The sequence below is a fragment of the Saccopteryx leptura genome, unplaced genomic scaffold (assembly GCF_036850995.1).
Source record: "Saccopteryx leptura isolate mSacLep1 unplaced genomic scaffold, mSacLep1_pri_phased_curated manual_scaffold_121, whole genome shotgun sequence".
Classification (NCBI taxonomy): domain Eukaryota; kingdom Metazoa; phylum Chordata; class Mammalia; order Chiroptera; family Emballonuridae; genus Saccopteryx; species Saccopteryx leptura.
In genome coordinates, this window is record NW_027095802.1 from 12178 (window position 1) to 39864 (window position 27687).

The 27687-nt window shown below is 37.0% G+C and overlaps 1 protein-coding gene across 1 annotated transcript in view; it reads right to left on the minus strand.

The window, feature by feature from the left end:
• Window positions 1-23624, minus strand: part of LOC136387143 (dmX-like protein 1) — a 34146-nt gene extending 10522 nt beyond the window's left edge. The window contains exons 1-4 of the mRNA XM_066358199.1: window positions 23609-23624; window positions 21920-22027; window positions 15279-15419; window positions 11553-11765 (exon numbers count right to left, since the gene is read on the minus strand). Coding sequence (XP_066214296.1) covers window positions 11553-11765; window positions 15279-15419; window positions 21920-22027; window positions 23609-23624 — 478 coding nt within the window. The remainder of the gene's footprint in view (window positions 1-11552; window positions 11766-15278; window positions 15420-21919; window positions 22028-23608) is intronic.
• Window positions 23625-27687: the final 4063 nt, after the last annotated feature.

Here is a 27687-nt window from a genome sequence, read left to right on the forward strand (position 1 = left end):
AAACCCAGATGTATACCACAATTAACTACTTATCAGTGAAACCCACTAATTCTCTGGATCTCAGTTTTGCTTATGGTAAAATGAGGTAGTTGGAGCCAGTGCTATAATTGTGGGCTGAATTTTATTTTATTTTTTTTATTTTTTTTTAAATAAATTTTTATTAATGGTAATGGGATGACATTAATAAATCAGGGTACATATATTCAAAGAAAACATGTCTAGGTTACCTTGTCATTAAATTATGTTGCATACCCCTCGCCCAAAGTCAGATTGTCCTTCGCCACCCTCTATCTAATTCTCTGTGCCCCTCCCCCTCCCCCTAACTCTCCCCCTGTCCTCCCTCCCCCCACCCCTGGTAACCACCACACACTTGTCCATGTCTCTTAGTCTCATTTTTATGTTCCACCAATGTATGGAATCATGTATTTCTTGTTTTTTTCTGATTTACTTATTTCACTCCTTATAATGTTATCAAGATCCCACCATTTTGCTGTAAATGATCTGATGTCATCGTTTCTTATGGCTGAGTAGTATTCCATAGTGTATATGTGCCACATCTTCTTTATCCAGTCTTCTATTGAAGGGCTTTTTGGTTGTTTCCATGTCTTGGCCACTGTGAACAGTGCTGCAATGAACATGGGGCTACATGTGTCTTCACGTATCAATGTTTCTGAGGTTTTGGGGTATATACCCAGTAGAGGGATTGCTGGGTCATAAGGTAGTTCTATTTGCAGTTTTTTGAGGAACCACCATACTTTCCTCCATAATGGTTGTACTACTTTACAGTCCCACCAACAGTGAATGAGGGTTCCTTTTTCTCCACAGCCTCTCCAACATTTGCTATTACCCGTCTTGTTGATAATAGCTAATCTAACAGGGGTGAGGTGGTATCTCATTGTAGTTTTGATTTGCATTTCCCTAATAACTAATGAAGCTGAGCATCTTTTCATATATCTGTTGGCCATTTGTATCTCTTCCTGGGAGAAGTGTCTATTCATGTCTTCTTCCCATTTTTTTATTGGATTGTTTGTTTGTTTGTTGTTGAGTTTTATGAGTTCTTTGTAAATTTTGGAAATTAGGCCCTTATCTGAGCTGTTGTTTGAAAATATCATTTCCCATTTAGTTGGCTGTCTGTTTATTTTGATATCAGTTTCTCTTGCTGAGCAAAAACTTTTTATTCTGATGTAGTCCCATTCATTTATCTTTGCCTTCACTTCTCTTGCCATTGGAGTCAAGTTCATAAAATGTTCTTTAAAACCCAGGTCTATGAGTTTAGTACCTATGTCTTCTTCTATGTACTTTATTGTTTCAGGTCTTATATTTAGGTCTTTGATCCATTTTGAATTAATTTTAGTACACGGGGACAGGCTGTAGTCGAGTTTCATTCTTTTGCATGTGGCTCTCCAGTTTTCCCAACACCATTTGTCGAAGAGGCTTTCTTTTCTCCATTGTGTGTTGTTGGCCCCTTTATCAAAGATTATTTGACCATATATATGTGGTTTTATTTCTGGGCTTTCTATTCTGTTCCATTGGTCTGAGTGTCTATTTTTCTGCCAATACCATGCTGTTTTGATTATTGTGGCCCTATAATATAGTTTAAAGTCAGGTATTGTAATGCCCCCAGCTTCATTCTTTTTCCTTAGGATTGTTTTGGCTATTCGGAGTTTTTTATAGTTCCATATAAATCTGATGATTTTTTGTTCCATTTCTTTAAAAAATCTCATAGGGATTTTGATTGGAATTGCATTAAATTTGTATATTGCTTTGGGTAATATGGCCATTTTGATTATATTTATTCTTCCTATCCAAGAACAAGGAATATTTTTCCATCTCATTGTATCTTTTTCGATTTCCCTTAACAATGCTTTGTAATTTTCATTATATAGGTCCTTTACATTCTTTGTTATGTTTATTCCTAGGTATTTTATTTTTTTTTGTTGCAATCGTGAAGGGGATTATTTTTTTGAGTCGTTTTCTAATATTTCATTGTTGGCATAGAGAAAGGCTATGGACTTCTGTATGTTAATTTTGTATCCTGCGACCTTACTGTATTGGTTTATTGTTTCTAATAATCTTTTTGTGGAGTCCTTCGGGTTTTCGATGTATAGGATCATATCATCAGCAAAAAGTGATACCTTTACTTCTTCTTTTCCGATATGGATGCCTTTTATTTCTTTGTCTTGTCTGATTGCTCTGGCCAGAACTTCTAGCACCACGTTAAATAAGAGTGGAGAGAGTGGACAACCCTGTCTTGTTCCTGATTTAAGGTAGAAAGTCCTCAGTTTTATGCCGTTTAAAATGATGTTGGCTGATGGTTTATCATATATGGCCTTTATCATGTTGAGATATTTTCCTTCTATACCCATTTTGTTGAGAGTCTTAAACATAAAATTGTGTTGTATTTTATCAAAAGCCTTTTCTGCATCTATTGATAAGATCATGTGGTTTTTGTTCTTTGTTTTGTTGATATGGTGTATTACGTTAACCGTTTTGCGTATGTTGAACCATCCTTGAGATTCTGGGATGAATCCCACTTGATCATGATGTATTATTTTTTTAATATGTTGTTGTATTCGGTTTGCCAGTATTTTGTTTAGAATTTTAGCATCTGTATTCATTAGAGATATTGGTCTGTAGTTTTCTTTCTTTGTGCCATCCTTGCCAGGTTTTGGTATGAGGGTTATGTTGGCCTCATAAAATGTGTTTGGAAGTATTGCTTCTTCTTCAATTTTTTGGAAGACTTTGAGTAGAATAGGAACCAAGTCTTCTTTGAATGTTTGATAGAATTCACTAGTATAACCGTCTGGGCCTGGACTTTTATTTTTGGGGAGGTTTTTAATAGTTTTTTCTATTTCCTCCCTGCTGATTGGTCTGTTTAGGCTTTCTGCTTCTTCATGACTCAGTCTAGGAAGGTTGTATTGTTCTAGGAATTTATCCATTTCTTCTAGATTGTTGTATTTGATGGCATATAATTTTTCATAGTATTCTACAATAATTCTTTGTATATCTATGATGTCTGTGGTGATCTCTCCTCTTTCATTTTGGATTTTATTTATTTGAGTCCTGTGCCTTTTTTCCTTGGTGAGTCTTGCCAAGGGTTTGTCAATTTTGTTGATCTTTTCAAAGAACCAGCTCCTTGTTTTATTGATTTTTTCTATAGTTTTTCTGTTCTCTATTTCATTTATTTCTGCTCTGATTTTTATTATCTCCTTTCTTCGGCTGGTTTTGGGTTGTCTTTGTTCTTCTTTTTCTAGTTCCTTAAGGTGTGAAGTTAAGTGGTTTACTTCGGCTCTCTCTTGTTTGTTCATATAGGCCTGAAGTGATATGAACTTTCCTCTTATTACTGCTTTTGCTGCATCCCAGAGATTCTGATATGTCGTATTTTCATTTTCATTTGTCTGTATGTATCTTTTGATCTCTGCGCTTATTTCTTCTTTGACCCATTCATTTTTTAGAAGTATGTTGTTTAGTTTCCACATTTTTGTGGGTTTTTCCCCGTCTTTTTTGCAGTTGAATTCTAGTTTCAAGGCTTTATGATCAGAGAATATGCTTGGTACAATTTCAATTTTTCTAAATTTGCTGATATTGTCTTTGTTGCCCAACATATGGTCAATTCTTGAGAATGTTCCATGTACACTAGAGAAAAATGTATACTCTGTCGCTTTGGGATGAAGTGTCCTGTAGATGTCTATCATATCCAGGTGTTCTAGTATTTCGTTTAAGGCCACTATATCTTTATTGATTCTCTGTTTGGTTGACCGATCTAGAGCCGTCAGCGGAGTATTGAGGTCTCCAAGTATGATTGTATTTTTGTTAGTTTTTGTTTTAAGGTCAATAAGTAGCTGTCTTATATATTTTGGTGCTCCTTGGTTTGGTGCATATATATTAAGGATTGTTATGTCTTCTTGATTCAGTGTCCCCTTAATCATTATGAAGTGACCATTTTTGTCTCTGAGTACTTTTTCTGTCTTGTAGTCAACATTATCAGATATGAGTATTGCTACACCTGCTTTTTTTTGGGTGTTGTTTGCTTGGAGTATTGTTTTCCAGCCTTTCACTTTGAATTTGTTTTTATCCTTGTTGCTTAGATGTGTTTCTTGTAGGCAGCATATAGTTGGATTTTCTTTTTTAATCCATTCTGCTACTCTGTGTCTTTTTATTGGTAAGTTTAATCCATTTACATTTAGTGTAATTATTGACACTTGTGGGTTCCCTACTGCCATTTTATAAATTGCTTTCTGTTAGTTTTGTATCTAGTTTGATTCTTCTCTTTTGTTTTTCTATCATTTGTTTCTGTTTGTTTGTGTTCCATACTTCTTTCCTCTGTTGCTACCTTTTTTAAGTCATGTGTTTTTGTGGTGGTTTTTTCTAGGGTGGTTACCATTAAGTAATGAAAAGGGTACCTACCATATTCATTGTAGTACCCTATCTTATAAGTATTTCTGCACTTCATCGTCCTTTGCTACTGTTAATCTCCATCCTCTCCCCCCTTTTTTTCCTTTGTTGTCACAGTTTAAGTTTGGTTTTATTGTGTTCTTGGTGGAGCTGTTACTTGTGGTGTTGTTTTCTTTTGTTCTTTGAATCTGGTTGGAAAACCCCCTTTAGTATTTCCTGGAGTGGGGGCTTTCTCGTGATAAATTCTCTCATCTTTTCTGTATTTGTGAATGTTTTTATATCTCCTTCATACTTGAAGGATAGCTTTGATGGGTATAGTATTCTTGGCTGAAAGTTCCTCTCTTTCAGGGCTTTAAATATTGGGGTCCACTCTCTTCTAGCTTGTAGAGTTTCTGCTGAGAAATCTGATGATAATCTAATAGGCCTTCCTTTATATGTTGTACTCTTCTTTTCCCTGGCTGCCTTGAGAATTTTTTCTTTGTCATTGGTTTGTGTCAACTTTAGTATGATGTGCCTTGGAGTGGGTTTGTTGGGGTTAAGAAAACTCGGTGTTCTGTTTGCTTCTTGAATTTGAGGCTTTAGTTCTTTCCACAGGCTTGAGAAGTTCTCGTCTATTATTTGAGTATATTCTCCATTCCATTTTCTTTCTCTTCTCCCTCTGATATACCTATTATTCTTATGTTATTCTTTCTGATGGAGTCAGATAATTCCTGTAGGGCTTTCTCGTTTTTTATTATTTTTGAGTCTCTTTCTTCTTCTCTCTGTTGTGCCTCAAGTTGTTTGTCTTCTATTTCACTAATCCTATCTTCAATCTGGGTTGTTCTGCTAGCTAAGCTTGTTACCTCGTTTTTCAGCTCGTGAATTGAGTTTTTCATTTCTGTTTGATTTGTTTTTATAGTTTCAATTTCCTTGGTAATATATTCTTTGTGTTCATTGAGTTGTTTTCTGATCTCCCTATATTGCCTTTCTGTGTTTTCTTGTATATCTCTGAGTATTTTTAAGATTTCTATTTTAAATTCTCTGTCATTTAGCTCCAAGGCTTCCAATATGTTAAGTCTTTTCTCCATAGATTTTTCCACATCTATTTGTTACCTCTCTTTCTTTTGTATCCATAATATTCGATTTCCTCTTTCTTATTGGCATCTGAGGGTGGTCTTGTTGATAGCACTAATTAGAATTAATAAAGAGTAAAAAGTAAAAAAAAAAAAAAACAAAAAAAACAAAGGGTAAAACACCCCACAAAAAAAAGCAGTAATAATTTATTATTTTCCCCTTTTTTTTCTTTATTCTCCTTCCCTCCTCTCCCCTCCTCAGGGAAATATCGTGCCTATAATGGAGGGCCTGGTTTGCAGTGAAGAGTTCAAGGGGCAAAAAAAAAAGGGGAGTAGGGACCTACTAAATGCAAAAAAAAAAAAAAAAAAAAAAAGGAAGAAAATCTTAGACAAGCATAAGTTGATCTGCCTGCGGGTGATGGTCACCTAAGAGATATAATGAGAGGGATAAGAGGGAACCAGAAAAAAGGACAAAAAAAGGAATAATAAAGAAGAAAAAAATAAAAATAATAAGTATAAATCTGTTGTATTAAGTGGAGCGAAGACCAAATACAATGGAGACCTTGGGTTGGGAGGACCCAAAATGCCACAAAAATAAACTAACAAGAAAAAAACAAAAACAAAAGTGAAAAAGAAAAATAAAGCCAAAAAAAGCCTTGAGTCCCAAATTAACTAATTTGTTCGTGATTGAGGATTAAATGGGAGGAAAGTAAAACGAGAAAAGAAAAAACGAATAGAAAGGAAAAAATAAGAAAAAGAGAAAAATGAAGGAAGAAATAAAAAAGGAAGAGAAAAAAACAAAATAAAGCAAAAACAAACAAACAAACAAACAAAAAAAACAAAAGAGGAGAGAGTGAGAGTTAAGTATCCTGGGAGTATAACCCCAAAGGAGGATGAGGATGAAGAAGAGAAATAAAATGTAACACTTATGGGTAGTGTAGTTCAAGAAAAGGGAAGCATAAGATGGGCAGAGAAAAGAAGGACCAAGGTGGAGGAAATAAAGGCAATAAGATAGAAGAAACAAACAACAACAACAACAACAACAACAAAAAATTAGTGGAACAAGTTGTAAAGTCTGTGGATTTTTCTTGATTTTGAGATGTTAACTTCTTCCTTTTTCTTTTCTCTCCCTCTTCCTGGTCGGTGACTCTGTACCCCAGGCTCTGCCCCTGTGTCACATTTAGGTAGGGATTTGCAGTTGATGGGATTCTATGGCAATGTCATATAATTGGCTTTAGTCTTGCTGTTAGTCAAGGCTTGTTGGCGTTTGCAGGGTCCAACGATGAGAGAGTTTGCTTTCGTGGATTCTCTCTCCTAGTCCCCCCTTCCTGAATTAGCAGCCTGGTGATCCAGCTATAAGGCTGCCACTGCTTCTGCCTGGGGAGTAAGAGGCTCAAAGAGCTGGGAAATCCCCACTCTATCCCCACTCAGTGCAAGGCTTTGGGAAGGGCTCTGACAGTCAGGGCCTCCAGTGTAATCAGGCGGGGGTGGGAGTCAATTGTTGTCAAGGTGACTGTTCAGCGCCTAGCATTCAGTTGGACCTCTAAACCCAGGCTTTCCACACTTTGTAGCCTGTTTTGGCTGGTAAGAAGAGGCACTAGTCTCTGCTTGCGACTAGTGTGGTATAGATCTTATTATCTGCCAAGTCCTTCTTGTTAGCGTTTATCCCTGAATATGGAGGCTCTATCAATCAGAAGTTGCCCCCGCCCCTTTAGCGAGAGGCACTAAAAATTATCACGCCTCTTGTCTTGGGTCGGTGAACTGAGAGAGATCTTATCAATTAGAACCGAGGGTGCGCAGATTTCATGGGTTAAGTTAATTTCAGTAATTGGGTCGCAGCTGTGCTCCCGAAGGTATTTCAGGCTGCCTGCGTGCGCCCCTCCCCGAACGCTTGATTGTTAGCTTGAATGGCTGGGTGAGGTGCCCTGCCCGCGGAGAGAATCTCCCAAGTAGGGAATACCGCCCTGGGGCCTCTCCCGCTCCCCGTGCGCGGGCCGCTGGGAACATTAGCGGTGCTCGGTCTGCAATGCTTGGTCTGCAACCAGACCGGGCGCGCGCCAGCGGCTGCTCGCCGCTCCGGAGTGTGGGCGGTGCTCGCTCTGCAACCGACCCGGGCGCTGCTCGCGGCGGCTCGCGGCTGGCGGCAGCGGCTGGCGGCTGGCGGCGGCCGCTCGCGGCTCCCAAGTGCGGGATGACTTACCACAGGCGCACTTCCTCGCGGCTTGAATGAACGTCCCTGCGGTAGCTTCCTCCGCGCCCTCGTCTCTCAGATTCAAGTGATAACAGTCCTTTTGCTTTCAGTTTGTGTGGAACTCCGTAATGCTCCGAAGATAAATTTTCCTGTTTCTAGTTGATAAATTTGTTGAGATTTTGGGGAGATCTGTCGGACGCGCTGCTCACGGCGCCATTTCCGTGACGTCACCGAATTTTAAAAATACATTATTGGACTGTAATTTTCACTTTTTTCATAACAAAGATTTACCAAAACCCAAGTCTGCTATACCACCTATTCTCTAGGTATATGCACTTATAACTGATAGGACATTTTAAACAAATACATTTATGGTGCCCAATTTTCAGATTTTCTTCAACACAGAGGTAATTAAAAATAAACTGGTATAACAACTTAACAAAGGTAAATATGTATATTCTGGCCTCTATTCAAATACCCTGATCCCTATTCCTGTTTAGAAATAGAGAGACTTTCTTTTTTTTTTTTTTTTTTTTTTTTTTTTTTTTTTTTTTTTACACAGACAGAGCGAGAGTCAGAGAAAGGGATAGACAGGGACATACAGGAACGGAGAGAGATGAGAAGCATTAATCATTAGTTTTTCGTTGCGACACTTTAGTTGTTCATTGACTGGTTTCTCATATGTGCCTTGACCGTGGGGCTACATCAGACTGAGTGACCCTATGCTCGACCCAGTGACCTTGAGTCCAAGCTGGTGAGCTTTGCTCAAACCAGATGAGCCCACGCTTAAGCTGGTGACCTCAGGGTTTTGAATCTGGGTCCTCCACATCCCAGTCCGACACTCTATCCACTGCGCCACCACCTGGTCAGGCTAGAGAGACTTTCTTAAAAGAGACTCTCAAAAATGTTAGACTGTTTACCAGATTTTAAAAATTGGTCAAGACATACAAATCATTAAGAAAAAAAATAATTCAATAGAAAATCAGGAAAAGAGGAAGAAGCAGCAAACTACAAAAGGGCTAAAATAATTCTGTTCAATTTGCATTCAAGAAAATGCCAAGTAAAACAAGTTGGCATTTTCCTCATATTGGCTGGCAAAAAGTAACATAGTATAGTATAATAGCAAGGACATGAAAAAAAGATATTTGAATGTACGTAGAGGAAGTATAAACTGGTAAACATTTCTGGAGGTCAATTTGGCAGAAGTTACTATGCTGTATATCTGATATTAATCTGAAAATAAGATTTAAAAAGTTAAATTAAAAAAAATATAACAGAGCCTGCCCAGTGGTGGCACAGTGGATAAAACATCAACCTGGGGCTCTGAGGTCCCAGGTTCAAAACACTAAGGTTGCTGGCTTGAGTATATTTTCATCCAGTTTGAGAGCAGGGTTGCCAGCTTAAGTGTGGGGTTGCTGGCTTGAACATGGAATCACAGACATGACCCCATGATTGCTGGCTTGAGCTCAAAGGTAGCTGGCTTGAAGCCCAGGGTCACTGGCTTGAGCACAGGGTCACTGGCTTGAGCAAGGGGTCACTGGCTCAGCTGGAGCCCGACAGTAAAGGCATGTACAAGAAGCAATCAATAAACAAGTAAAGTGCTGCAACTACAAGCTGATGCTTCTCATCTCTTTCCCTTCCTGTCTGTCCATCTGTCTCTTTCTTGAAAAAGTAAAAATAAATTAAAAAAGAAAGAAAAAAATATATGGCAGAAATTATCAAAACTTATTGAAATTTAAAATGTTTATACCTGGCAATTCCATACTTAGGAATCTATGCTATACAAATTTAACACAATGATGAAAAGATGTGTCATTGTACCATTATCAATACAGTGAAAAACAATTTAAATCAATTTAAATACCATCAATAGAGAAAGTTTTCTCTTAACATTGAATACTCAGGCCCTATTAAAAAAGATGGAAAAGTTCTCATTTTGAATTTAAAAAGAAAGTTGCAAAACACTATTTTTGGTTTAAAAATGAACTCTCATAGTAGAATTTTTTAAAAAAACTGCCTGTATGAATACGTGTGTAGGAAGATAGAAAAGAATAAATGTAGGACACTCAATAATACGGAAACTTTAAACCTATCTACACCATTTGATTTATTTTCCTAATGAGCATGTACAATCTCATAATTAAAACTTTTTAAAAACAAAAAGATGTATGAACCACCACCTATGGCAGAGATGGCTAAGTGGCCACCACAAATCTGTGCTTCCTACTTCTTAACACAGAATGGCTGGTGATCCAGTCAGGATAGAATGGCTGGTTATCCAGGTCAGGGACCGCATGGAGCCTGTAACTAGCGCTTTCCAATGAAATAAGAAAATGATTATGTGCCAATTCTGAATCAAAATTGAGAAACAGCCATACTGTCTCCTCTCTTTACCAACTGATTAAAGCTAAAAGCAGAAGAGTTTTAGGTCCTAGTATAAACCTTCTCAAACTTTAATGTACATAACAATCACCTGGAGATTTCCTCAAAGTATGGGCTCTTACTTAGTAGTTCTGGGTAGAATCTGAGCTTGTGCTTTTTTTTTTTTTTTTTTTTTCCTAGAGCAGCAGGAAGAGAGAGAAACAGGAACATCGAGCTGCTCTTGGATGTGCCCTGACCAGGGAATCAAACCAGCAACCTCCACACTCCAGGAGGACATTCGACCAACCAAGCTATCTGGCCAGGGCTTAATTTTTTTTTTTTTTTTTAGATTTTATTTTTTCATTTTTAGAGATAGAGGGGAGAGAGAGAAGTGGGGGAGGAGCAGGAAGCATCAACTTCCATATGCGCCTTGACCAGGCAAGGCCAGGGTTTCAAACCAGTAACCTCAGGGTTCCAGGTCGATGCTTTATCCACTGCACCACCACAATTCAGGCTTAATTTTTTATTTTCTTTTATTGATTTTTAGAGACAGAGAGAGGAAGGGAGAGAGAGTAGATGGAGGGAGAAGGGAAGCATCTGTTGTTTCACTTAGTTGTGTATTATTTATTTTATTTTTGGTTGCTTACTATGTGTGCCCTGACCAAGGATTAAACCCACAACCCTGCTTTTCTGGACAGTGCTCTTAACCAACTGAGTTAATGGGCCTGGGCCAAGATTGTGCATTTCTAACATGTTTCCAGGTACTGCCAATGCTGCTAGTCCACAGATAGTCCTTTAAGTGGCAAGGCCCTAGGGGGTGACTCAGCCTATGTATGGAGATGTGTGAATCACTACATCACTAGTAGAAGAAACAGGAACCTAGAACAGGAACACATACCCTAAATCAGGGGTCCCCAAACTTTTTACACAGGGGGCCAGTACACTGTCCCTCAGACCATTGGAGGGCCGGACTATAAAAAAAAACTATGAACAAATCCCTATGCACACTGCACATATCTTATTTTAAAGTAAAAAAACAAAACAGGAACAAATACAATGTTTAAAATAAAGAACAAGTAAATTTAAATCAACAAACTGACCAGTATTTCAATGGGAACTATGGGCCTGCTTTTGGCTAATGAGATGGTCAATGTACGGCTCCATATTTGTCACTGCTAGCTGTAACAAGTGATATGACACGCTTCCGGAGCCGTGACACGTGCGTCCTGCATTACCGAAAGTAGTACTGTATGTGAGCGCCCCGCGCTTTGTGGCGCCACCACATACAGTACTCCAGGAGCCATCCTGTGCTCCTCTCACTGACCACCAATGAAAGAGGTGCCCCTTTCGGAAGTGTGGCGCGGGCCGCATGCGGCCCACAGGCCGTAGTTTGGGGACCCCTGCCCTAAATTATTAAATGAGCTAGTCCACGTTTATATTAATGCAATGGCAATTTTGAAGTTTATTTCTGACAGTGGCTAGTGTTTCCCTAATATAAAAATTTCTGCTATTTTGAACAAAATTTACATTTTTTATCCTTCATAAAGCTTTACCTTCATCAGATTTTACATCTGCCTGATTCAAGTCTTCTACACTGGTCTCAGAAGATGGCTGTTCAAAACGTTTTCTAAGTTGCTGTAAATAGACTTCCATGGACAAAGTAAAATGTAACAATTTATTGTTTAGCCAGTGTACCATAAAAGGTCCACTCTTCTCTTCATGTTCACTTAGAGTTAGAGATGTAATAGAAGGAAGAAGTGGAATGTCTGTAAAGAAAAACAAAAACACAATTAAAATTTCTAACAAAACATCCAGGTCTCATTTTTTATTGACTGTTCTATTTATCTTTAAACCTCTGCAATACAATACATTTTATTTAACCTAGAAATAAGACTCTCAATATAAAGTCTGCCACTTATTATTGATAACAGACTTAATGGTAAATTTAACATACATATTATAAAGGAGATAAAATTATATATTCTAGGTCATGTATAATAATTTATTTTTATATTCATATATTTTCCTTAATTCTAAAAAATTCTCATTGAGAAACATTTGTAATTTGTAGACATTTTAATAAGTCTTAATTTATATATACACTGTGTTAAGAAACATATTTTAACCTGATCTACCAGGCAAAACCCATCATTATGACATCAAAGGAACCAGTGATTTAACTGCACAACAACTTTCCTTCTTACTTAACAGACAGAAATTTCAACTTTTTTAATGACCCCGCCCATCAATACAACTCTAAGACACTGCTTATTTATTAACATCAAGATCGATGTTGGAAAGTGAAAAATTGATGTTCCCTTCTTATATTCAAGAAAGGCATTCAAGAAGAACCAAATCAGTTATAAAAATATTATCCCCTGGTATTACTTTCGATATAATTGCTAAATTAAACATTTTGAAGTACAAATTCAAAGTAAGTTATGACAGTCCCTAATTAATAGAGGTGAAGAAAAAAATTTGTCTATCATATTAAACTACATCTAAGTGTAGCTCATGCTGGTATCTGCTGAAGAGTAAAGGCTGAAATAGATTCAGGGAATGTAGTTTAATTCTATGCTTCATGAGAGCAAGGATCACATGTTTTTATCTCCCTTCTTTCTCCACTTCCTGTCACTATCTTCAGTCCCTATACTGGCACAGACTAAACATTCAATAAAAGCAGTGAGGGACTTAACTGCCCATTCCATTGTTTCTAGGTGATAAACACTAATGCAGGGATTAAGACAGTGGCCTGTAAGAATCCTAATCGGTAGAGTTTTCTGATTTTTGATTTATAATCAACCCCCAAAAAATCAGGAATGCCTCTGGTAGATGACAGACTTAGTTGTTAAGATACACAAGGAGGGACTAATGCTGGCTTTTAGCAGAAGCATTCTGGTTTTAAAAACAAAACAAAACAAAACAAAAAACACATTTCCTTGTCCTGACCTCACTTAAAGAATTTGATTTAAGTCATTTTTTTATGAGGAATGTTCATGGAAAGGATATCAAAAACAGAACTAAGAGAATAGGCTCTTACGAGCTCCTCTCCTGTTTCTATTTGGCAAATAAATAAGGCCAAACCTGAGAGAGGGGTTTTAAATAAGAAATAGAGCATCCAGAAAGGTCATTACAAAAGATCTATAATTTCAAAAAAAATTTTGTCTGTCTACCTGCTAATAATATTTTGCTTTGATTTGTTCTGTATGTAGGGATTTTCCTTAGGGACCTACAATCTAAGGAACATTTTAGATGTTTCCTTATTGAAAGGAAGTCAAAGAGATGCTCCACTGGAAGTAAGACCCTTAGCCTTTTCCAAGTGAGAATTCAAGCTTTCTATAATCTAAAAATATTGTCTTTTACTCAGAGAGACTCAAATTATTCCACAAATCTTAAAGTTACCTCTGGGTATTATAAACTTTGTCAGAGAGAGAGAGAGAGAGAGAGAGAGAGAGAGAGGAAGTGTGTGTGTGTGTGTGTGTGTGTGCGCGTAGATACATTTTTTCCACTGGTCTTTATTTTTAAATTATTTTTACATTGAAATTATTGCAGTGACACTGGTTAACAAAACTATATAGGTTTCAGGTGCAACACATCTTATATACACCGTATTGTCAATGTATATATTTTGATAAAGGTAATGATTTTTTACAAGCCTGTATACCTTTTTAACAAAAATAATAGCACTCCCCTTTACAGTTTCTTGGCTCGTGAATTCTTTTAGAGCTGGGACTGTTGTAAACCAAATAAAAGAGAATCATCAAATACTCTTTATTCCTACCACAAGTATCTCTACACTTTATCAAAGCACTTCTCACTTTTATTCAAATAACTAATGGATCATATTTATCACTGTGTCTTTGAAGAATGCAACATAGCAAATCCAGTGTGCTATAGGAAAATAGGTGATGTTAAATTTATGCTTAAGAATATCCCAAATACATAAAAACTTCAGATTAATGCTTATCTTCTGGGGAGAAGTAGGGTACAAGAAAGATGAAAAAGGCTTTTACTATTTATTCATTTTCTATACAGATGGCATTAATGATAGGCAATTACTGTTTTAATTTTTTTCCCAGTAATAATCTATGGTTCTACTTTAAATGTCCCAGCTGTGATCAGTTGAGGCTTATTTATTTATTTGTTTATTCATTCATTTTAGAGAGGAGAGTGAGAATGAGAGAGAGAGAGAGAGACAGAGAGACAGAGAGAAAGGGTGGAGGAGTAGGAAGCATCAACTCCCATATGTGCCTTGACCAGACAAGTGCAGGGTTTTGAACTGGCAACCTCAGTGTTCCAGATCAAAGCTTTATCCACTTCATCACCACAGGTCAGGCCTGTGATCAGTTGGTTTTTAAACTCACAGAAAATATTTCCTAAAATGAGTACTTATTTTCATCAAATTTATAGACAGATCCAGATATTCTAGATCTGTCCATCTAATTGTACATATTTGACTACAGAAATGAGATTCTTAATTCTTCCAGTTAGAACTTTTATATATCTCTGCTCTATTTCTGAAATGGCTCCAAAGATCAAGTACTACCACATTGTTTTTTTTTTCTTTTCTTTTCTTTCCTTTTTTTTTTTTTTTTTTGTATTTTTCTGAAGGTAGAAGTGGGGAGGCTGTCAGAGAGACTCCCGCATGCGCCCGACCGGGATCCACCTGGCATGCCCAGTAGGGGGCGACGCTCTGCCCATCTGGTGTGTTGCTCCATTGCGGCTGGTGCCATTCTAGTGCCTGAGGCAGAGGCTATGGAGCCGTCCTCAGCACCCGGGCCAAGTTTGCTCCCATGAAGCCTTGGTTATGGGAGGGAAAGAGAGAAATAGAAAGAAAGGAGAGGGGGAAGGGGGAAGAAGCAGATGGGCGCTTCTCCTGTGTGCCCTGACTAGGAATGGAACCCGGGACTTCTACACGCCGGGCCAATGCTCTACCGCTGAGCCAACCAGCCAAGGCTCTACCACATTGGTTTTAACAACTACACAATAATTATAAAATCCTAATCTGTGATAAGTATTAACTCTAATCTCAATTTGTGAATACATTAATAAAGTATCTCAATGGCTTATCAAGATCTTAAATCACAAACCATATATAGCCTTAAGGAACAAAGAAATAAACAAAAGTCTCATTTTGTGTAGCTAGTGAGTTGGCTATAATGAAAAATTAACAAAGAAAGTCACCTCCAATTTTTTTACCTATTTAAAACTAAAAAAATGACTTATTATCAAATCAATCTACTCAATTCCAAAAACCTTTTTTGAACAGTGCTCATTACCCGTGGCAGGGTTGATGCTGGCTGCGATATGAAAGTGGCAAAGTGCATTAGCATGCAGCGAGCGTTCTGTGGACGTGATGTGGGTCCTGCTGATGTGGCAGGTATCCAGTGTGTGCTCAAAGGCCAGAGACCTCCTCCGACCTCAACGAAAATGTCTGAGACTGACCTGTGTGAATAAACAAAGTAAAACTAATGCCTATTCTGTCATAAGGACTTATGCATAAGCTATACATTATTGTTAGACATTACAGATATTCTCTTTCAGATGAGTTTATATGTACAAATAGCTTTCAGTAGTTTTGTATAGCAAATTTGAAACCTAAACAAGTTTAGAACTTAAACTGACCAACTCTTAAATATCGTACAATACATTACAATTTTATTTGGTTTTATTTCCTGATAATTAATTTTCTGAACTTTCTTTTCTGCCTAGAATTTGGTAGTTCTTTTTTCAATAATCTAAGATTTTCCTTATTGCTAAAGAAAAAGACTGAAATCGTGCCATAATCCCTCTTAAAAAGAAAAACACCCAATTACATCTATTAAAATTTTTTAATTTTCTGATCTATTCAGTGAATGGTTATTTGAAATACTTCATAATGATTCATTTTTACTTCCTGTACAGGCACATGCACATTGGTGATTAACAGGCTACATTAACTAGTACACTTATTCTCTCCTTGCCTAACATACATGCTGAAAGCAGTCAAGTGTAAGAACAGAAAATTAATGATGAAAGACGTACAGCCACCTCCTCCCTGAATCATTCCTGATTGTCAGTGAATTTACTGTCTTGCCACCCCACAAAATAAAAGCAAAACTAACTGCACATATATTAATAAGCATTTGATGCTTATGGAAGCATCAAAATATAAGGTTGAAACCCCATCAACAAAAACTACCTCCTATTGGGACACTCTGAAACTTTAGAAAAAAAAGTCCCAATATCCTGTAATAGACACTCTTTCAAACATATTTGTTTAAAAACAATTAGTAGAAGACTTCTATCAAGTAACTCAGTACGTTAAACTAAATAAAAAGAAATAAAAATATTCTGTAGCAGTCGCTTTGTTAAATATGTCTACCTGATCATAAAAGAACCATAGCAAAGGGGAAGAAAAGGGAGACAGCATGTTTTGTCTTGGTTGCTCTTCCCTTTAGCTTTCCTCCTCTATGCTCTCATCTGTCTCCTTCCTGCCCTCTTCCTTGCCTTCTCTGTCTACTTTTCTTTCTCCCTTGCCACCCACTCCCTGGGCTTCTCTCCTTATATTCTCAGCTTCTCCTCTCCAGATTAACCTTCCTTGCTATCTCTCTGCCTTCTTTCCCTTTACCTCTCCCCCCTTCCTACTCCTTCCTTTCTTTTCAAACTATTTCTTCTTTCCCCCTCCTCCATCCTCTCCCTCCTCCTTCATTTTTTTCTCCCTCTTTTTTTTCCCTCTAGTCCCCTATGCCCTTCCCCTATCCCCCTTCCTTCTCTGTTTCTCTATAATACATTCACACACAGGCAGTGGCAATGAGATCAAGAGTAAACAAACAGAAATAGAAGAAAATATATCAAAAGGAAATATGGAAAGTTCATGGTTCATATTGCCAATCGGTAGTGCCAACTGGCAGAATGGAAAGGCTTACCAAGGAAAAGCAGAAAGTAGGAGACTAAAGGGCTAAATAGACAGCAGTCAGAAAAGGCATAAGAACTTAGGCAAGGGCAGCAAATTAAGCAAGAAAGGTACACAACTCAGAAACAAGAAGAGGGCTTTGACCCTGAATGGGTGACCCCATGTGATTTTCCTCACCTTACAGGATAGCTAACCTTACAGACAGTCAGTGTAAACAGTTGGCAGGTAATATATAGGCAGAGCATTTAAGAGACACTCTGATCTGTTTGAGGCATTTCTCTGGCAAAATCTTCCTTCCTCACTTCTTCATTAGGATATCTAATGCTTTCTTCAATGGCATATCATACTCAGGTATAGCCAAAAAATAAAATAAATAAAAAGGTATAACCTTAGAGAAGGCAACCATGTTATGGGTGTATCACCCCTCCTATTTTGATGTAACAACAGGATAACACAGTTTGAAACTAGTTATCTACTCTAATTTTTGGAGGTTTCTAGAGGATATAATCAAATCTCCCAATCTGTCCTACATTTATCAATTTTTTAATTAGTAAAGAAGTATAGGCTTATGACAAACACTTCCCCATTATTCTCTCAAGCCAGCAGTCCCTTGCACACTATTACCATTTGGTTGAGTATCTTAATTTTATGTGAAAAACAAACTTCCCATATTGCCCAGAGAAGATGCCTTATCTTTGATGGGATGTCTCTCATTCTCATAAGAAAGTAACAAAAATGAAAATAAGAGAGCTCAGGAAGATTAGCTGGTCTTAAATGACATAGATCCAAAAGTAAATTTCTGGAGACCTCTAAAAGATGCCATAACTAACAGAAATTATAATTATATATCACAGCTCCCTATGATGCAAAATTTAGTTGTTAAGAGCCCTTGGGGCCTTTTTGCCAACACTGAGTGAACTAGGTTAGGAGCAGACCTGATTTCTCCTAAAAGATACAATATTTTTAAGCCTCTTTTTTAGAAGGCTGGTAGCCTAAACATCAGTGAATGAAAACAATTGGATATATTAGAAGAAATTAGCCTGTGAAATGATGTAATCTTTTAAAAGATACTTCTAAAAGGCTCACAGTTCATGATGATAGGTATTTTTACTGGGATGAGTTACAATTTTTAAAAGAAGAGTTAACATATGCCACAGCACAGTCTATTCTAAACACATTTTTACATGTGTGGGCAATGATCTTAGAGTTACTAAGCAATAGTTCTCAAAGTAAAGCAGGGATGAGGGGCTTTTGCTAACAATATAGGTTGTCTACAGCACTCTTCTTTAGCCCAAAGACTGACACATCCTCCGAACAACAGAAGCATTACTGTTTCCAGAGTATACTACTCATATTCTTTCCTATAATGGGGAGCTGGGGTAAGAATAATAACTGTCACACCATAAAATAGCTCAAAAGCTAGGTAAAACAATAACGGATACATGTTATTATACATTTGTCCGTAAAATGCAGAACACCAACAGTGAACTGTAATGTAAACTATGGAATTTAGATAATAATACTTTGTTTATAAAGGTTTATGAATTCTAAGAAATGTGGAGAATGTTGACATGAGGGGAAGCTATGCATGTCTGAGAGCAAAAGATATATAGGAAATCTCTATACCCTCCCCTCCATTTTGCTATGGACCTTAAACTGATCTAAAGAAGTCTTAATATATATATATTGTAAATCTAGGTATATTCTCTGCCTCAGAAGAACAAAACTGAAGCCAACAAATGGTCCAGGCACACTACCACAGATCAGTTTAGGACACTGCAAATCATAAAGGGAAAAACTGTACTGCTCCACGGTATGGTCAAGTTGAAAATGGCCATGTGAAATAAAAAAGGGATTTCTATCTATACTTAAGTAATCTTTATAACTTACTAAGTACAGGCAACAATTCAATGGGATATCAAGTCTTGTAAGTGCTACAGGGAAGAAAGGAAGTGCTTGTATATGCACGTATAGGTTAAACTAATACCTAGTTCAGGGCATCTTAATGTATAACCCACTCTCTTTTCCTCAAAGATGTTGGATATAATTAAATAAATGTTTGAAGTCTCTTGCTATGTCCTCTCAATAACGCTAGGGGTTGTTTGTTCTTGCTTTTTTTTAACCGGAGGAGATACACATAGACGGTACTAGATAAAGTAATGAAATTTGAAAAAGTCCATGCAAACAACAGTATGGAGAATAAGTAAGGGATACAAGAATTGGAATTATGACATAGAGAAGAAAAAGATGCACAACTCTGTAGAAATAATTATCCTTTCACATGGCTTTCCTCTTAAATGTCAATCACAGCTGACCTGTGACCAGAAGTTTGCAAGTCAGGGACTATCTAATATTATTTGAATCTTAATAGGTAAAAGTCCTATATCTATGAATTTTCAAAGTAAGAAAAGTAGTCAAAGTCCCAAAGATGATGTTTTCTTAATACATGAGAAAAATTACTAATCCACTGACCTAGGCATATATTTGCTGGTTTTATGCCAGGAAAATCCATTTACAGCTCGAGGATGGGCCAGATATAAAAAAGAAAAGTCAATTTCTCCTTGGGATTGTTTTTCTGAACTTTTATCTGGAGAGGTAACAGCTGTCCGCCAGTTTTCTACATTGTACCATACCTTTAAAAGACAGTCATCTTAAGAGAAAAAAACAAACAAACATGGAAAAACATCCACATCAGATTTAATGATTAAGTTAAATAGCAAATGTAAGATTTTTCTCTCCAATCACAGAAACAGGGATGGGAAAAGGGGTTGAGCATGGAGGAACTGAGAAGAAAACCTCTGATTCTGATACTTTTCTATTAGCATTCCTTATTGTGCTCTGAGAATTAAAATGTGTGAATGCGTACATTATGCAAGGGTTGGTTCAAGGAAAATTCTAGTTACCATACAGTATGGAAAATAGAGTCATTCAGAAAAGACTGAAAGATAAGTTACGGGTTTTTTTTCCACTTACCCAAATATCAAATAAGAAAGCATTACCACTAACAGACTTACAAAGACTAATAATGTCTGAAAAGGGCAGTTTTCATGAATTATCACATCATGTACAAAGAAAATATTGAAGATGATAATAAGCATTTAAAAACTACTACTATATAAAATAACCTAAGACAAATAAAAATTGCACCTCCTAATCTGGGAAATAAGGGAACAAGAGAGACTAAAATGTACCAGGTTTTACTCTTAAGCCATAATTGCATTCCCACCTTTAAAGTCAATCAGAATAACAGCTCCACTCTCTCCTAAAAAAACCTCAGAGGATTTAGAGTACGTATCTCATATTCTTAACCTGCAGAAGGCTTTGAGCAATGAGAACAGTAACTTCAGTTGTGCATTAACTGCTCTGTGAACCAATAATTAAAAATAAAATATTTTCAAAGAAATACATTATTCTAAAATCAATAGGTAATGACAAAGAAAATTATTACAAATGTCCTTCTAGAACAGTGGTTCTCAACCTGTGGATCGCGAACCCGGCAGGGGTCGAACGACCAAAACACAGGGGTCGCCTAAAGCAATGAGAATACATTCCGAATCTAACTGTAGGAAAATTACAGTTATGACGTAGTCACCAAAATTATTTTTTGGTTTGGGGTCACCGCAACATGAGGAACTGTATTGCGGGGTCATGGCATTAGAAAGGTTGAGAACCACTGCTCTGGAAAGTCTGTAATTTCTTTTATCTTAATCCTTAATATATGTCAGCTTAAATATAATATAAATATGGCCCTGGCCGGTTGGCTAAGCGGTAGAGTGTTGGCCTGGCGTGCGGGGGACCCAGGTTCGATTCCCTGCCAGGGCACATAGGAGAAATGCCCATTTGCTTCTCCACAAACCCCCCTCCTTCCTCTCTGTCTCTCTCTTCCCCTCCCGCAGCCAAGGCTCCACTGGAGCAAGGATGGCCCGGGCGCTGGGGATGGCTCCTTGGCCTCTGCCCCAGGCACTGGAGTGGCTCTGGTCCTGGCAGAGCGACGCCCCGGAGGGGCAGAGCATCGACCCCTGGTGGGCAGAGCGTCGCCTCTAGTGGGCGTGCCGGGTGGATCCCGGTCGGGTGCATGCAGGAGTCTGTCTGACTGTCTCTCCCCGTTTCCAGCTTCAGAAAAAAAAAAATATATAAATAGTGCAACAGTTCATTGATAGTATTCTACATGCAAGACACCATGCCAATCACTTTACTTCTACTGTCTAAATTAACCCTATGATGAATGATCTGAAGTAGGGTTTTTTTATCCTCAGTTTACAAATGACAACGCCAAAGCGCAAAGAAATTAACTATACTGCTCACAAAAGTTACAGGATATTTCAAAATGAATATGAAGCTATAAAATATCCCCTAATTTTTTGAGCAGTATTTTTACCCAATATCAAAAAGCTGGTAAATGGCAGTTTTAATAACGACAGATTACCTTTAAGTCTATGCTATTTCAATTATACCATACTGCCTTTAAATAAAGTCATATTGAACCAAATTTTACTATTTCACATTTTAAACAAAATATTTTCAACTTAAATAAAAAAATAAAACTCTAAGTTTTTTGAAGTTTCAAATAAACCATAAACACAATCTGTCAATAGCATTTTCATAAATTACCTTCCCAGCAGTGGCAAAAAATTCCCCATCATTTTAGACAGCAGAGAGGGGGGGGGAGAGAGAGAAGGGAGGAGCAGGAAGCATCAACTCCCATATGTGCCTTGACCAGGCAAGCCCAGGGTTTTGAACCAGCGACCTCAGCATTCCAGGTTGATGCTTTATCCACTGTGCCACCACAGGTCAGGCGCCTTACACATTTCTTTTGTTTCTTTGTAATTGTTTTATTCAACAAGTAAAAACAAATAAATCTGTAGAACACAGGCAATGTTAAATCCTCTGTATATAGGAGAACTCATGTCACAGAATAAAAAATAATACTTTTTCCGTCAGTGTGGTTTTACAAAACTAAAATGCATTTATAATAAAACCACATGGAACAGGCTTGTTGGGTTAATCCCCTGATTAATTGCTTACTTGCAATGCCAAATGCATCTCCAATCTCCACAGTGAAGATCTGCTTTATCCAGATTTCCATCTTCAGTCGGCTTCTCCAAGTTGGAATTAGACCAGAGTTGCAAACAGCTAGAACCAGTTAAAAGAGGATTGCCTAAAAATATATGTTATTCACCACTTATTATTTAAATATTTAGTGAGTTACATACTCAACAGTTTCATATAATACTATAAAGATAAAAACAACTTCTAAAAAGTCAAATAATAAGATTAGGGGGAAGGGGGAGTAAAGTTGTATTTTAATTTTGTTGAAACAACTTGGGGAAAAACAAGATTTTATAATCTCTCATTCAACAAATATTTAATGAACATCTTCTCTGTACCAGACACTGCCAGGCACAAAGGATGCCATGACGAATGTTAACGCTATTGTTTTCATAATGAGTTTACCTTATATAAAGAAATACTATGCACAGAGGCATGAAGCCATGCAAATTCAAATATATGCCCAAGAATGGCTTGACTGGAAAAATAAATAAGGTTGGGAAAAAAATCTGAAGACAGATTATGAAACATTTCTGATGCTCATAAGGAGTTTGGAGTTTGTTGTAGGTACGTAGAATTAAAGGTTTTTAAGTGGGGGGAGGGAGTTTACATTAAGTGGATCTGTATTTTAGAACAAGGGGTCTCAACTGGGGTGAGGGGTATCAACAGAGATACTTAACAAGGCCTGTGAACCTCCCTTCAATAAGATATGCAACAGTTACATGTACAGTATGTGCATTTTTCTAGAGAGACAGTCCATAATTTTCACCATACTTTCAAAGATTCCAGTACACAAAGAAGGGTAAAGATCCATTTTAGAAAGGAACTCTAGTGATAGACAAGATTAGAGAAAACATAAGACAGAGAAACGTGGTTAATTGTAATAATACTGATAGAAAATCATGAGAATCTAAATCAAACATTAAAGTACTAAGCAGGGATTTGAAAACCATTTAAAAAGCAGAATTTTCAAAGCTTAACACCAACTAAAAAACAGGAATAGACAATAGGTTTCAAGGACATATTTCAGCTTTATGACTTAGGTAACTGAGTAGAATGCTGTGCTATCATCCAAACAAACAAACAAACAAAAAAGATAAAGAAAGAGATGCAATTTTGGCCAAAATGCTGATATTAAATAAAGCATTTATCTTGGCAATTACGGCCTATACATTGGTGTCTCTCTGGAAATACATTTTATTTCAGAAGGAAAGTGGGGCTCTGGCAAAACATAGATGTTAGGTCAAAAACCCTTGTGTCTAATTCTCAAATAAATCACTTAATTAGCATGTGAACTGGATCTAGTTGGGCAGCTTTTGAGTTTCAATTTTCTCATCTATAAAATGAAAAATCTGTAGAGTTGTGATAAGGATTACCTATAAAATGTATAATGTATTTAGCACAGGCTTGACACTTAGCAGAAGCTCAATAAACAGTAACAACTAGGGGAAAAGTCTCACAGGCAGATAAAAATAGCACAGAAAGTATTAATGAGACTTTCCATTTAAATATGATTACTATTCCACTGTTTAGCTTACCAACAGACACAAGTTTTCTTTTTGAGATATAGTTAGTTGGCAATAACATTATATTAGTTTCAGGTATGTAACATAATGATTAAATAGTTATATATATTGTGAAATGATCACAATAAATCTAGCTTACATCCATCACTACACATGGTTACGACTTTTTTCCCTATAACAACTTTTGAGATCTACTCTCCTAGTAACTTGCAAATAAACATACAGTATTATTAATTATAGTCACTGTGCTATATATTATATCCCCAGGACTTATTTCTTTTATAACTGGACATTAATGCCTTTTGACCACCCTAACGTAGTTTGGCCACTATCTACTTCCTATCTCTGAAAACTACCAATCTGTTCTGTGTATTTCTGAGTTCAGTTTTTACAAGTTTTCTTTAACATAAACAGAAAATAAAATCATTCCATGAAAGATTAAGAATTTACTACAGAATACAAAATAATTAATACCTGGTATAGAATGAAACAAAAGTAGGTAAGGTATGCTATAAAATATATTGATTTGAACACAAAGGGCAGAGGTGTGGATATTATAAAAGGAAGAAAAAACATAAAAACCTAGAACAGAAAGTTATGATTTCAGCAAAATACAATAGTGGTTTCTGAGACAACGCAAAAAGCATTATATTCAGATTAGTATCATCATTTGAAAAAAAAATTTCTTTATATCCCAGTACCTGGCACATAAATATGTGCCAAAACCAAAATACAAATATTTCAGGTAAGATATTTAAAATCATATTTATAAATAACTACAAAGTTTACTAATAGCTCCCAAATATTTATTTCAGCTATAATGTATTCCTCAACAAATTCTAAATTTTAAACTTCTGTATATTAAAAAGAAAAATAATAAACTTTTATGTGAATTTTAACTCAATCATAGTTCAAAAAGCAGATGGTCATGAGCTATTGTCAAGTCACTAGTAGATATATTAAAAAGAAGTAATTACCTTTTAATACTACTCTGTAATGCTGATTTTAGAGTAATTTAACATTCATGCTATCCTCTAAAACCTTAGTACCAACAGACCAAGGGTACAAAAATTATCACTCAATTCAAATATTAAGGGTTTTTATTGCAGTTAATATGATACTTCAAGTAACCAGTTTACTTGCTAACAATATTTCTATAAGATTTTATCAATTACCAAATACTTCCCTATGTAATGCCTTATTTGATCACTGAAAAACTATTTTGTGAACTACATATTATCTTATTTATGAATTAACCATTCTTGATCTATTAAGTAATCTGTTTATGATCACAAAACTGTAGTCAAATATGTAACATTTATTGAGAGCTTAATATATCCTGGGTCCCTAAAAATAACTAAAATACTGAAACAAATAAATTTCATTCCTTGTCTAATAAAATAAAATAAAACGAACCATGTAAACAAAGAATTACAACAGACTATAGTGCCATAACTTAGCAACTGTAAATTGTCATCCAAATAGAACACTTGTGAGAGTAGAAGGTAACACATTTAATAATTAAATGAGAATAACAGGCATAAACTAGGACCTACAATCACGCTATGCCAAAATCTTGTACTAAATGTTGAATTCGAACCCAGCTCTGACCTCTTTTCTTTGTATGTATAAAATATACATGCAGGTTACCAGCTATTATACATAAATCTTAAAATCTCATGACAAGAAACATTTTATTCTTATGTTATTCTTTCTGATGGAGTCAGATAATTCCTGTAGGGCTTTCTCGTTTTTTATTATTTTTGAGTCTCTTCAAAATTCCTATGAGATTTTTTAAAGAAATGGAACAAAAAATCATCAGATTTATATGGAACTATAAAAAACCCCGAATAGCCCTGGCCGGTTGGCTCAGCGGTAGAGCGTCGGCCTAGCGTGCGGAGGACCCGGGTTCGATTCCCGGCCAGGGGCACACAGGAGAAGCGCCCATTTGCTTCTCCACCCCTCCGCCGCACTTTCCTCTCTGTCTCTCTCTTCCCCTCCCGCAGCCAAGGCTCCATTGGAGCAAAGATGGCCCGGGCGCTGGGGATGGCTCTGTGGCCTCTGCCCCAGGCGCTAGAGTGGCTCTGGTCGCAATATGGCGACGCCCAGGATGGGCAGAGCATTGCCCCCTGGTGGGCAGAGCATCGCCCCGTGGTGGGCGTGCCGGGTGGATCCCGGTCGGGCGCATGCGGGAGTCTGTCTGACTGTCTCTCCCCGTTTCCAGCTTCAGAAAAATGGAAAAAAAAAAAAAAAAAAAAAAAAAAAAAAAAAAAAAACCCCGAATAGCCAAAACAATCCTAAAGAAAAAGAATGAAGCTGGGGGCATTACAATACCTGACTTTAAACTATATTATAGGGCCACAATAATCAAAACAGCATGGTATTGGCAGAAAAATAGACACTCAGACCAATGGAACAGAATAGAAAGCCCAGAAATAAAACCACATATATATGGTCAAATAATCTTTGATAAAGGGGCCAACAACACACAATGGAGAAAAGAAAGCCTCTTCAACAAATGGTGTTGGGAAAACTGGAAAGCCACATGCAAAAGAATGAAACTCGACTACAGCCTGTCCCCGTGTACTAAAATTAATTCAAAATGGATCAAAGACCTAAATATAAGACCTGAAACAATAAAGTACATAGAAGAAGACATAGGTACTAAACTCATGGACCTGGGTTTTAAAGAACATTTTATGAATTTGACTCCAATGGCAAGAGAAGTGAAGGCAAAGATAAATGAATGGGACTACATCAGAATAAAAAGTTTTTGCTCAGCAAGAGAAACTGATATAAAAATAAACAGACAGCCAACTAAATGGGAAATGATATTTTCAAACAACAGCTCAGATAAGGGCCTAATTTCCAAAATTTACAAAGAACTCATAAAACTCAACAACAAACAAACAAACAATCCAATAAAAAAATGGGAAGAAGACATGAATAGACACTTCTCCCAGGAAGAGATACAAATGGCCAACAGATATATGAAAAAATGCTCAGCTTCATTAGTTATTAGGGAAATGCAAATCAAAACTACAATGAGATACCACCTCTCACCCCTGTTAGATTAGCTATGATCAACAAGACGGGTAATAGCAAATGTTGGAGAGGCTGTGGAGAAAAAGGAACCCTCATTCACTGTTGGTGGGACTGTAAAGTAGTACAACCATTATGGAGGAAAGTATGGTGGTTCCTCAAAAAAACTGCAAATAGAACTACCTTATGACCCAGCAATCCCTCTACTGGGTATATACCCCAAAACCTCAGAAACATTGATACGTGAAGACACATGTAGCCCCATGTTCATTGCAGCACTGTTCACAGTGGCCAAGACATGGAAACAACCAAAAAGCCCTTCAATAGAAGACTGGATAAAGAAGATGTGGCACATATACACTATGGAATACTACTCAGCCATAAGAAACGATGACATCAGATCATTTACAGCAAAATGGTGGGATCTTGATAACATTATAAGGAGTGAAATAAGTAAATCAGAAAAAAACAAGAACTACATGATTCCATACATTGGTGGAACATAAAAATGAGACTGAGACATGGACAAGAGTGTGGTGGTTACCAGGGGTGGGGGGGAGGGAGGACAGGGGGGAGAGTTAGGGGGAGGGGGAGGGACACAGAGAACTAGATAGAGGGTGGCGAAGGACAATCTGACTTTGGGCGAGGGGTATGCAACATAATTTAATGACAAAATAACCTAGACATGTTTTCTTTGAATATATGTACCCTGATTTATTAATGTCATCCCATTACCATTAATAAAAATTTATTTAAAAAAAAAAAAAAAGAAGAAACATTTTAACACAATGTGTGATTTTTAAATAAAAATCTCAAAGATAATCTCTTTTTTTGCCCAGTGGGGTGGGGGGAGAGAGAGAGAGAAAGAAGAAGAAAGAGAGATGAGAAGCATCAACTCATAGGTGCATCACTTTCGCTATTCACTGACTGCTTCTCATATGTGCCTTGACCCTCTTTGTTTAAGCCAGCAACTTTGGGCTCGAGCCAGTGACCTTGAGCTTCCAACAAGCAACCTTTGGGCTCAAACCAGCGACCATGGGATCATGTTGGTAATCCCACACTCAAGCCAGTGAAACCACACTCAAGCTGGAGAGCCCTCACTCAAGCCAGATGAGCCCATGCTCAAGCTGGAGACTTCATGGTTTCAAACTTGAAACCTCAGTATCCCTCTATCCA